The 12,423-nt window shown below is 47.0% G+C and overlaps 1 protein-coding gene across 1 annotated transcript in view; it reads left to right on the top strand.

Annotated features, from left to right (window-relative positions):
• LOC122542802 (sphingolipid delta(4)-desaturase/C4-monooxygenase DES2-like) overlaps positions 1-12,423 on the top strand; it is a 19,609-nt gene that overhangs the window by 4,249 nt on the left and 2,937 nt on the right. The window contains exon 2 of the mRNA XM_043680854.1: positions 10,048-10,790. Coding sequence (XP_043536789.1) covers positions 10,048-10,790 — 743 coding nt within the window. The remainder of the gene's footprint in view (positions 1-10,047; positions 10,791-12,423) is intronic.

Genomic DNA, 12,423 nt, shown 5'->3' with positions numbered 1-12,423 from the left:
TGTGCCTGTGCCTATGGTGGTTCTAATGGTCCCCTATACCATAATGACTGATTGTATTCTGAAGCCTCTCAATGCCAATTTAATGTTTGTAAAGCCCTTGGAGATTTTTCTTGTATTTAAATAACACTTTTTTTTTTCAAACAAATGTGAACACAATGGTCCCCTGATGTCTGATCCCCAACTTAGTTCAAAGGTAATAGGTGTTTACAGTGCAGGAGGCCATTTGGCCCATTGTCTAGTTAGCAAAGATCTGACTACACCAATCCCAATTCTCCAGCTCCTAGCCATTGCCTCCAAGGCTATGGACCTTGTAAGTGACTATTTAAGTGCTACTTTACTGCTAGAGTTTGTCTTGTCGACTCATACGGCACAGAAACAGACGCTTCGGTCCAACTGGTCCATGCCAAAAACTAGTCCCATCTGCCTGCACTTGGCCTATATCCCTCAACATTTCCTATTCATTTTACATCCAATTGTACTCATGCACCACTTTCTCAAAGTTCATTCCATGTATGAGCCCACTCTGTGTAACTTAAGTACCTGTGTCTTTTTAAAATCTCTCTCCCCTCACCTTTTTTTTAAAATGTGTTGAGATTTTATAAACCTGTGTAAATCATCCCTCAACTCCCAATGCTCCAGTGACTGATATGGCTGTGGTTAGCACTGCTCCCTACCTGCACCAGGGACCTGGGCTCGATTCCAGCCTCCGGCGATTGTCTGACTGTGTGGAGTTTGCGCGTTCTCCCTGTGTCTGTGTGGGTTTCCTCCGGGTGCTCCGGTTTCCTCCCACAATCCAAAGATGTGCAGGTTAGGGTGGATTGGCTGTGCTAAATTGCCCTGCAATGTCCAGGGAAGTGTAGGTTAGGTGCATTAATCGGGGGTAAATGTAGGGCAGGGGGATCGGGTCTGGGTGGGTTACTCTTCAGAGGGTTGGTGTGGACTTGTTGGGCCAAAGGGCCTGTTTCTACGCTGTAGGGATTCTATGATGTAGCTTCTCCTTAAATATATGTCCTCTTGTTCTAGACTCCTTGCCCACCACCTTCTTGTCCACTGCACCCCCTTCCCTCTCCCTGAAATGGGGGGGGGGGGGGGTAGGAGGAAAGCTATTGGCTATCTACCTTATCTATTCCCTCATAATTTTGGAGCTTTATAAGGTCACCCCTCCTATGGTCTGAGGGCAGAGTCCCAGCCTCACTTGTAACTTAAACCCTCCAGTCCCAGCAACTTCCTGATAGATCTTTTTCTGAACCCTCAGCAGCTTAATAATGTCCTTCCTTTAACAACTACCCTCTTCAGGCGGGGAGTTCCAGACTCCCACTACCCTCTGAGTAAAACAAATCTTAACTCTCCTCTCTGTTTTTTGTTTTTAACCTTGACCTTTAAATCAATTACCCCCTGGTTACTAAATTCCTCTGCTAATAAGGAAGGGCCCTTCATCATGGTCTCTGTTGAGAATCCTGTGCCCATTGCTCTACTCCCAGCCTAGGACCAGTGTAAACAGTGGTGCAATGATACTGTCAATGGGCTAGTGAATCCATAGGCCCAGGATAATGCTATAGGGGTCATAGGTTCAAATCCTACCAACCACTGAGTGGAATTTTTAAACTTGCTTTGTAAATCTGGAATATAAAACTACTGACTCAGTGACTGTGAAGCTATTGACAAATGTTCATTTTTTTTTTGTTTTCTGTTTACAAGGGAAAGACCTCTGTCCTTGCCTGGTCTGGGCCTACATGTGACTCCAGACCCACGACAATGCAGGGTTGACTCTTGACTGCCCTCTGAAATGGCCCCATTAGCCACTCAGTTCCAGGGCAATAATGGATGGGTAACAAATAGTCAGGGGTTTATAGCATGGAAACAGGCCCTTTGGCCTAACCTGTCCATGCTATCCAGTTTTCACTATATCTAAAACTACTCCCAGTTGCCTGCATTGGGTCCACGTTCCCCCATAACTATCTAGACGTTTCTTAAATTGTAACCCTCCTCCACCATTACGTGACACTCACCACCCTCTGGATCTTGATTTAAAGGTGAGAGGGAAAGAGATACCAACGTCCTCCTAGTTTGTCTCTTAAGCTGGGGAAAAACCATTGGCTATCTAACTTATCTATGCCTCAGTGATTTTATAATTTTGGAGGTGCTGGTGTTGCACTGGAGTGAACAAAGTTCAAAAACTTTGACTCCAGGTTATGGTCCAACAGGTTTATTTGGAAGTGCTAGCTTTTCTAAGTGCTGATTTCTTCAGGTGGTTGTGGAGCAGAATCATAAGACACAGGATCGCAGTGTCATGGGATGTAATATTAAACCAATTTAGCTCAAGTCTTTATCTTTTAGAGTAATCATAGAACATTACAGTGCAGTACAGGCCTTTCACCCTTGATGTTGCGTCAAGCTGTGAAACCAATCTGAAGCCCGGATGAACATTTCCCATCAACCACCACCCTCTGTCATCTTACAGCTAGCCAATTTCTGATCCAAACCACTAAATCACCCTCCATCCCATGCTTCCGTATTTTATGCAATAGCCTAACATGGGGGAACCTTATCAGACGCTTTAATGAAATCCATATACATCACATCAACCGGTTTACCCTCCTCTACCTGTTTGGTCATCTTCTTCTCAAAAAACTCAATAAGGTTTGTGAGGTATGACCTACCCTTCACAAAACCGTGCTGACTATCCCTCCTCAAAGTATTCCTTTTCTAGATGGTTTATAAATCCTATCTCTTTTATAATCTTTTCCAACACTTCACCCACAACCAAAGTATGGCTAACTGGTCTATAATTTCCAGGCTTGTCTCCGTTCTCCTCCTTGAACAAAGGGACACATCCTCCTATCTTCCAGTCTTCTGGCACTCCTCCTGTAGACAATGACATAAAGATCCAAGCCATAGGCTCTGCAATCTCCTCCCTAGCTTCCCAGAGAATCTGAGGATAAATCCCATCTGGCCCACAGGACTTAGCAATTCCGGAAAGTGTAAAAATAGATAACACCTTATGAACCTCAATCCCATCTAGTCTAGTAGCCCATGTCTGTGTTCTCCTCTGACAACATTATTTTTCCTGTGTGAATACTGACACACATTTAGTACCCCTTGTATCTCCTCTGACTCCATGCACCACCTCCCATTACTGTCCTTGATTGACTGGCCCTAATCTTATTCTAGATGTGCTTTTATTCCTGACATAGAAAGCTTTAGGGTTTTCCTTGATCCTACCTACCAAAGACTTCTCCTGTCCTCCTCCTGGCTGCTCTTAGCTCTATCTTTAGTTCCTTCCTGGCTAACTTGTAATTCTCCAACACCCTAAGTGAACCTTCACATCTCTCATCTTTTATGTAAGCCTCCTTCTTCCTCTTGACAAGAGATTTAACTTTGTTAGTGAACCACTGTTCCTTTGCACAAACACTTCCTCCCTGCCTGACAGGTACATACTTATCAAGGACACGCAGTAGCTGTTCCTTGAACAACTCCACACTTCAATTGTGCCCATCCTGTGCATCCTAAATCTTGCCTAATCATGTTGTACTTGCCCCCCCCCCCCGCTAAATCTCTTGCCCTGCAGTACATACCTATCACTTTCCGTCACCAAAGTAAATGTAAACAAATTGTGGTCATTAGCTTCAGAGTTACATTCTCAAGATGCCTTTAACAGTAGGTGTCATCTCAGCTCAGATAATGCATTGAAGGTGTTGGTTTTATAGATGTCTATAAGGTCAGCCCTTGGTCTCCTACATCCTGCTGGGTGGGGTGTGGGAGAAATATCCCAGTGTCTCCGTTATAACTCAAACTTTCTAGTCCAGGTAGCATCCTAGTAAATCTTGTGATTTTTTTTAGTTTAATTTCTTCTTCTATAGCAGGGCAACTAGGACTCTAAAGGTGGTCTCACCAATGATTGCAACAAGACTTTCAAACTCCTATACTCAATGCTGGATTTCTGACAGTCACAAATTCCAAAAACCTTTCTCTCCTCGTCTGCCCGTCCGTCCTGCTGAGTAGTTTTTTTTTTCCCAGATTTGTTTTTTACTCATTTTTGTTTTTACAGATTTTAGTCAGCTTGTTTGCACACCTCTTCCTTGGCCGGTGGTTTATTCAGCAGTCAGAATGCATTAACAGGATTGTATGGAGCTTTGTGCGTGACACACAATAGCAAAAAAAAAACTCGCTGATGTTTAACCAAAATCTGGGAGTTGCCCAGTGTGACTTCCATATCTGGTTTTGATAAGGTTAAAAATCTCTCAACACCAGGTTATAGTCCAACAGGTTTATTTGGAAGCACTAGCTTTCGGAGCACAGCACCTCACCACCTGATGAAGGAGCAGCGCTCCGAAAGCTAGTGCTTCTAAATAAACCTGTTGGACTATAACCTGGTGTTGTGATTTTTAACTTTGTCCACCCCAGTCCAACACCAGCATGTCTACGTCGTACTTTGATAAGCAGAGCCAGAATAGTCATGTTGTCACTGAAATTTTGACAAAAGTACAATGAAAAATCTTTAAGTCACCATACCATGGTGCTTATGTTAATAATGGAAGGTGTGGATAGGAAAAAAATGGTGCACTTTAGTCTGTATGGAAGGATTGCAGGTAGGGACTGTGGGGCTCAAAGTTTGGGAGAAGATTTGTAGCTCGGGTGCTCGTTGTTGTGGTTCTGTTCGCCGAGCTGGAAATTTTTGTTGCAAACGTTTCGTCCCCTGTCTAGGTGACATCCTCAGTGCTTGGGAGCCTCCTGTGAAGCGCTTCTGTGGTGTTTCCTCCGGCAATTATAGTGGCCTGTCCCTGCCGCTTCCGGTTGGCTCCCAAGCACTGAGGATGTCACCTAGACAGGGGACGAAACGTTTGCAACAAAAATTTCCAGCTCGGCGAACAGAACCACAAACTGTGGGGCTGTCAAGGGGCAGTGAGGGAACAGACTGCCTTGAGACTGTCTGTGTGTGTGTTTTGGGGGGGGGGGGGGCGGGGAGTGGGAGGCAACTCTGGGAGTCGGGATGGAGCAGACTGTGTCTGTGTGTGTCTCTGAGATGAAAAGGAGGGAAAAAAATGGCTAGATATTCTGCTGAGAGTTGTCCATTCACAACGATCAATTTGCCTTTGGCTGCAACCATTAATGCATCAAAAGCATTAAGTTGCTTCATGACCAAATCCTTACTGTGCTTGTGTGAGAAAACAGGTCATTTGGCTCATAGTCCACACTGACCCTTCGAGCACTCCACCCAAACCCAACAACCCCTGTCACTGTAACATCACGTTTCCCCACGGATAACCCACCTTTTAACCTACACATCCCTGGACAGCTAGTGCTGGAAAAGAACAGCAGGTCAGGCAGCATCTGAGGAGCAGGAGAGTCAATGTTTTGGGCATAAGTCCTTCCTCAGGACACTATATGGGTAATTTAGCATGGCCAATCCACCCTTCTAACCTGGAGAGTGAGAGGAAACCAATGCAGACACTGAATGGATATATGAATAGGAAGGGTTTAGAGGTGTATCGGTCAAGTCCTGGCAATGGGACTAGGTTAGATCAGGATATCTGGTTGGCATGGACAATTTGGACTGAAGGGTCTGTTTCTGCTGCACATCTGACTCTGCAAACTTGGACAGTCGCCCAAGGTCAGAATCAAACCCGGGTCCCTGTACTGTAAGGCAGCAGGGTTAACCACTGAGGCACCCTACCATGCAACTAATACTAAGTTAACTTTGTACACCCCAGTCCAATATTTAAAAATCATGCAACACCAGGTTATAGTCCAACAGGTTTAATTGGAAACACTAGCTTTTGGAGCAGCGCTTCCAATTAAACATGTTGGACTATAACCTGGTTGTGTGTGGTCTTTTTTAACTTTAACACCCCAGTCCAACACTGGCTCCTACAAATCATGACTTTCCATCCTGACATATTGGTGTTCCTCCAGTGTCACTGGGTCAAAATCCTGGAATTCCCTCCCTCAGGGCATTGTGGGTCAACCTACAGCAAGTGGACTGCAGCGGTTCCAGAAGGTAGCTCAGTCCTACCTTCTCAAGGGGGCAGTTAGGGACAAGTGATAAATACTGACCCAGCCAGTGATACTCGTGGGACGCGGGTGAATGGATACAAAATTCCAGAGAGGTTGGGTTCATCTATCAATGGCAGAAGGTGTTGGAATTTGCTGATTTGTTTTTATTTTGACTCCAAGGCTGCAGCGGTTCCCAAAGTCATGGAAGGGCTGAGGCTTGAGGAAATGAGTACCTCTGGTTGTCCCATTATGATGACCAGCCATCATTGAGGCAAGACCAAAAGGCTGAGGAAGTGGCAGCAAATTACTGCCCCCTGGTGGTGGGGTATTTCCCTCACCCCCTCCTGGGAACAGCCCCATTTCCAATTCATTGTTTCTAGTCCTGTTTCCCAGAGAGAGAGCACCCAGGGAAAAGTTTGGAACTCACCTGGATTCCTCACACAAACAGACCTCCAGTCTGAAAAACTTCCTGTTTTTCTCACTGAGAAAATCAGTGATTGGTGGGGGGGGGGTGGAATATTAGTGCAGAAAGGGTTAAACTGCAGCCTGGGTTTTGTCCTGGTCTCATTTGCACAATTGTTAAATAGTTGGGGACTGGTTGGTTGTGAGTGAGTCATGATTTGTAAGTAAATGGCTTGTTATGGTCACTGCCTCTTCCCTGGAATCCAAGCTGCCAAACCTGCCCTGCAAGCTTTGAGCTGATGCTTAGTCTGCATTCTGAGAGAAAGAGAGAGAGAGAGATTTGATGTCGCCGTAAATGATGTCGATTAAAACATCATTTTGGTTTTTTCTATTTTTAAACGAAACAAGATGCTGGAAATCTGAAACACATCCAGAGATTGCTGGAGAAATACTGAACGGCCTGGACAGAGTGGATGTTGGGAAGATGTTCACATGGGTAGGAGAGACTAGGCCCCGAGGGCACAGCCTTAGTGAAGGGAAGACCTTTTTAGAATGGAGGTAAGGAGAAACTTCTTCAGTCAGAGTGGGGATTGTGTGGAATTCACTGCCACGAGGGCTGTGGAGGCCAGGTCATTGAGTATATTTAAGACTGAGATAGATAGGTTCTTGAGTATTGAGGGTTATGGGGTGAATGGGGTTGTGAAACTTATTGAATAGTGGAGAAGACTCTGGCTGAATGGCCTAATTTCCGCTCCTGTCTTATGACCCAAATACAGCAGGTCTGGCAATGTCTTAGACTCCTACAAAGCTTCAAGTCACACAACACCAGGTTATAGTCCAAGAGTTTTTATTTGAAACCACAAGCTTTCTTCAAGTGACGAAGGGGCAGTGCTCCAAAAGCTTGTGATTTCAAATAAACCTCTTGGACTATAACTTGGTGTTGTGACTTTTTGATCTTGTCCACCACAGTCCAACACTGGCACCTCTACCTCTTAGATTCGTACAGCACGGAAAAGGCCCCTTTGAGTCTGCATTGACATAACTACCTCAAAGCCCACAAATCCCAGTTTGCCACACTTGTCCTGTATCCTCGAATGTTATGGTATTTGAGGTGCCCATACAACAATCCTGTTCCAATGTTTCTGCCACCTTCACCTTTTTCCAGCCAGTGCATTTTGAGATTCCCATCAGCCACTGGGTTGGTCTTTCCCTCTTACAACTCCCCTCTGCATCTCTAGCCCCTCACCCTAAAAATATACTCACTCCCCTGGCTGTGATTGACCCCTCAACCAAGGATCACAGTTGCTCTCTCTTCCCCTGTCCATACCCCTCAATCTTATAGACCTCCATGTCTCCCCCCCCCCCCCCCCCCCCCGGCTGGCTCTCTCTCTCCCCCGCTGCCTCAGTCTTCTCTACTCTAGAGAAAACAAACCAAGCCTATCTGGTCTCTTTTTTTTTAATATAGCTCTGTCTTATGGAGACAGTTCATGTTTTGAGGTAAGTGCCTCTGCTTTCCCATTTGATCAGTGAAAAGGGGTAAGGTGGAATGGATGCCCTTGGCTACAGAACAAAGGATTGGGAACCTTGTGCTGTCCCATCTCTAAGGTGAAGTCTCCGTAGTCAATATGGCTACGCTGTCATCGGGGAGAAAGAGATACGGGTGGTGGTGATTTTGTAACCTGAGGGTCACCACACCTCAGATTGGGAGGGTGTGAAGGAGACTCTTGTTAACGGTAACTTCAGCTAGTGCATGAATTGAACCATCTCTAACCTCCTGTTGACCTCCATAACCCTCAAGTCTTTGCCATCCTTCCATGTTGGCCTCTTGGCTGCTCGCAGAGCGCTTCAGAGAACATCTCCCAGACATCTGCACCACCCAACCCTACTGCCCTGTGGCCAAACACTTCAACTCCCCCCTCGTCACTCCCTTATCATCTGCCACCCATGGACCCTGTAACCCCATGGCGTCAATGTGGATTTCACCAACTTCCACACACGCACCCTCGTGACCTGTCCATCTTCCTTCTCTCCTATCCACTCCAGCCTCTCCTCTGACCTGTCACCATTGCCCTCACCTTCATCTACCTATCGCACTCTCATGTACCTTTCCACCCCCCACCACCATCCCGTTTATCTCCCCACCCCCTCGGCACTCAGCCTCATCCCTGATGAAGAGCTTTTGCCTGAAACATAGACTCTCCTGCTCCTCCTGGTGTTGCCTGACTTGCTGTGCTTTTCCAGGACTACACACTCTCTCTCATTTACCACACCCCACCCCCAGTTTCCCTCAGTGGTTAGCACTGCTGCCTCCCAGCACCAGGGTTCGATTCCACCCATATGTGACTGTTTGTGTGGAGTTTGCAAATTGTGTCTGTGTGGGTTTGCTCTGGTTTCCTCCCACAGATCAAAGATGTGCAGGTTATGGTGGATTGGCTGTGCTCAATTGCTTCCTAGTGCCCAAGCGAGGTGGGTTAGCCATGGGAAATTCAGGGTTGCAGGGATAGAGTAGGGAGGTGGTTCTGTGTGGATTTGATGGGCTGAATGGTCTGCTTCCACACTGTTGGGATTCTGATCCTTTAGTGCTCTCTCCTTTTGTAAGACACTGCCTTAGTTCTGTTCTGGTGCAGTCTTAAGACTTGGCATTAATCAGGCAGATATCTGATACCAAAGGCATGTCCCACAGGTGCATTAACTGTGAATGGTTGTAACAGCTAGTGCTCTAAGGATTGGATGGGTCTATACCACACAGAAATTGGCCATTCAGCCCAACCAGTCCATTACTAGCACTCTTCCTGCTAACCTCCTCCCATCCCCTCTCCTCTAAGTATAATTCATCTCCCCATTGGGATGAATAGAAATGGATGTACTGGGGGAGATGTAGCAGTCTACGTCACTTCCACTTAAATCCAGGCTCTGGGTTTAAAATCCCACCTACTGGAATTGGAATTCAAAAGTCTTGACTTGGTATTGGAGTCCATGACCTTTTAATCAATTATGAAAACTCATCTGATTCACTAATGTCCTTTTTTTTTCCCCAAGGAGGGAAACTGCTATCCTTACCTGGTCTGGCCTCCACATGATTCCAAAGCTTGTCATTTGAGAACTCTGGGTCTGTACTGAATGGGGTTTAGAGGGATTGGGGGAGAAGAAACCTGAAACACATAGAATACTGAGAGGCCTGGTGGATGTGGTGATGATGTCTCCGTCAGTAGGAGAGACGAGGATCCGAGGGCACGGCCGCAGAGTGAAGGGACAACCCTTTCGGACTGAGATGCGGAGGAATTTCTTCAGCCAGAGGGTGGGGAATCTGTGGAACTCATTGCCACAGAGGGCCAAGTCATTGTGTCTTTGAATCAGAGGGGTTCTTGATTAGTTATGGGCAGGAGAATGGGGTTAGGAAATGCATCAACCCTGACTGAGCAAACCTGCCTGGCTGAACCTTGCCCCTATATCTAATGGTGTTATGGACCTATAGCGATGACTCCTAACTGTCCCTGGAAATAGCCAAGCAAGACCCTATTTAAGGGTAATTGGGTGTTGAGCAACAAATACTGACCTTTTATCAGTGACACCCATGTCCCATGAATGAAATAAAAACTCTCTAAGCATTAATGCATCTTAATTTTTTTTTCTTTGTTTGTTTTAAAACAGCTAAGTATCCAGAGATGAAGTCTCTTATGACTCCAGACCCTCATCTGAAATGGATTGTAAGTGTGATGGTTCTCTTCCAGTTTGTCTCTTGCTACCTGGTGAAGGACTTGTCCTGGGGCTGGCTGGTGTTTTGGGCCTACGTTCTGGGAGGCTGTGTCAACCACTCCCTGACTCTCGCCATCCACGACATCTCACACAATGTGGCCTTTGGGAACAAGGCGGCCAAGTGGAACCGCTGGTTTGCCATGTTTGCCAACCTGCCCATCGGGATGCCTTACTCCGCCTCCTTCAAGAAGTACCACATTGACCACCACCGGTACCTGGGGGGTGACGGCCTGGACGTCGACGTGCCCACCGAGTTCGAAGGCCGGTTCTTCTGCACGCCCGCCCGCAAGCTCCTCTGGCTCTTCCTTCAGCCGCTCTTCTATGTTCTGCGGCCGTTGTACGTCAACCCCAAACCCATCACACAAATGGAACTGATCAATGCTGTTGTCCAACTGGGTTACGACCTCTTCATTTACTACATCTGGGGCCTGAAGCCCATCTTTTACATGTTGGCAGGTTCCATGTTGGGCATGGGCCTTCATCCGTTCTCTGGACACTTCATTGCAGAGCACTACATGTTCCTGAAGGGATATGAGACCTACTCCTACTACGGGCCCCTCAATTGGTTGACCTTCAATGTGGGATATCACATGGAGCATCATGACTTCCCCAGTATCCCTGGAAGCAAGCTTCCCCTGGTAACTGCTACTTTCCTCCATTGGCTGTTTTGTTTTTCCGTTACCAATTATGGTTGGCATGACTGGGCAAGCTTGATTAAGAGCCTGCACTCTGAAGCCAATGGGGATGAACCTTTGGGGGGGAGAGAGCTTATGGAGCTAGATTGGGCCTCCCTTGTAGTGTTTGCCCTGATTTTCATGGGTGGGGTGTCAGTCAGGGCAATGCTTTACTCCAGTGGGCATTAGCCACCCTGAGGCTGGAGTGAGGGGTGGGCTTGTTTGGCACTCCAGCTGTGCCCTCCTTGAGGGAGGAACAGATTTGTCTGGTCTGTGGTGGCTGGTTTGTCAAGTAGTCTGCATCTAGGATGAAAGACTCTTTTGGACAAGAGGAAATGGTACCAATCTACAAGTGGTCACAGTCATGAAGGTGCTGGTCATTAAACATTATCTATTGCAATCCTGTTTTCCAGCACCTGGCCCACCATCTGTATCCTCTGAACACCTGGTGTTCCAAGTGCTCCCCTAAATACTTAATGTCTTGAATTCCTTCCTCTACCACCCTTCACAAGCAGTGAGTTCTAGATCCACCTCCCCACCCTCTGAGTGCAACAATTCTTCCTCTAATCCCCTCTTTTAAAAAAAGAAATCTATTGTCCCTGGTTCTTGGTCTCTGTACTGAAGGAAGACCGGCTGTTTGTGTCACTTCAACACTGCCTGCTCCAAAGGAAACACAGTCCAGCCAACCTACAAACCAGGAGCAATGGTACACTTGCTCTTCCATGTCTGTAAGATCATGGCTTATCTGTGTTTAACCTCAACATTGCCAACACCCCCACCCCCAAACAATCTTTCAATCTTAGTCCTACATCCAGTCTCACTTTGTAACTATATAATCACTGTCAGGTAGTTGAAGCTCTGTCTCTGTCTTCACTCGGGGCCCCCCCCCTCCCCATTCTCATTAGAGAGATGACCAGAGGTGTCTTAACTCTAGGACCAGCATGTTGCTGGCAAGATGTTGAGAAAGTGGGACTTTTTTTTTGTAACCTCAGCTGGTGTGAGAATTGAATGCACACTGTTGACATTACTAGGATGGCATGGCTGCATCACAGCACCAGGGACTCTGGTTCGATTCCAACCTCTGGCGACTGTGCAAACACCACACGGACATTCTCTGTGTGGGCTTCCTCTGGGTGTACCAACAGTCCAAAGATGTGCAGGTTAGAGTAGATGGGCCATGGGAAAATTGTCCCATAGTGTCCAGGGATGTGTGGGTTAGGTGCATTAGTCAGGGGGAAATCTATAGTAATAGGATAGAGGAATGGGTCTGGATGGGATCATCTCCCAGACCATCCATAACCTCATCACCTCAGGGGATCTCCCATCCACCGCCTCCAACCTTATAGTCCCACAATCCCACACTGCCCATTTCTACCTCCTGCCCAAAATCCACAAACCTGACTGCCCCGGCCGACCCATTGTCTCAGCCTGCTCCTGCCCCACTGAACCCATCTCTGCATACCTCGACACGGTCCTGTCCCCCTTAGTCCAAGAAGTCCCCACCTACATTCGGGACACCACCCATGCCCTCCACCTCCTCCATGATTTTCGCTTCCCCGGCCCCCAACGCCTTATCTTCACCATGGATATCCAGTCC

This window comes from Chiloscyllium plagiosum, chromosome 41 (assembly GCF_004010195.1).
Source record: "Chiloscyllium plagiosum isolate BGI_BamShark_2017 chromosome 41, ASM401019v2, whole genome shotgun sequence".
Lineage (NCBI taxonomy): Eukaryota > Metazoa > Chordata > Chondrichthyes > Orectolobiformes > Hemiscylliidae > Chiloscyllium > Chiloscyllium plagiosum.
Note: the sequence above shows the minus strand (reverse complement) of the source record. Positions and strands in the feature narration are given on the sequence as shown.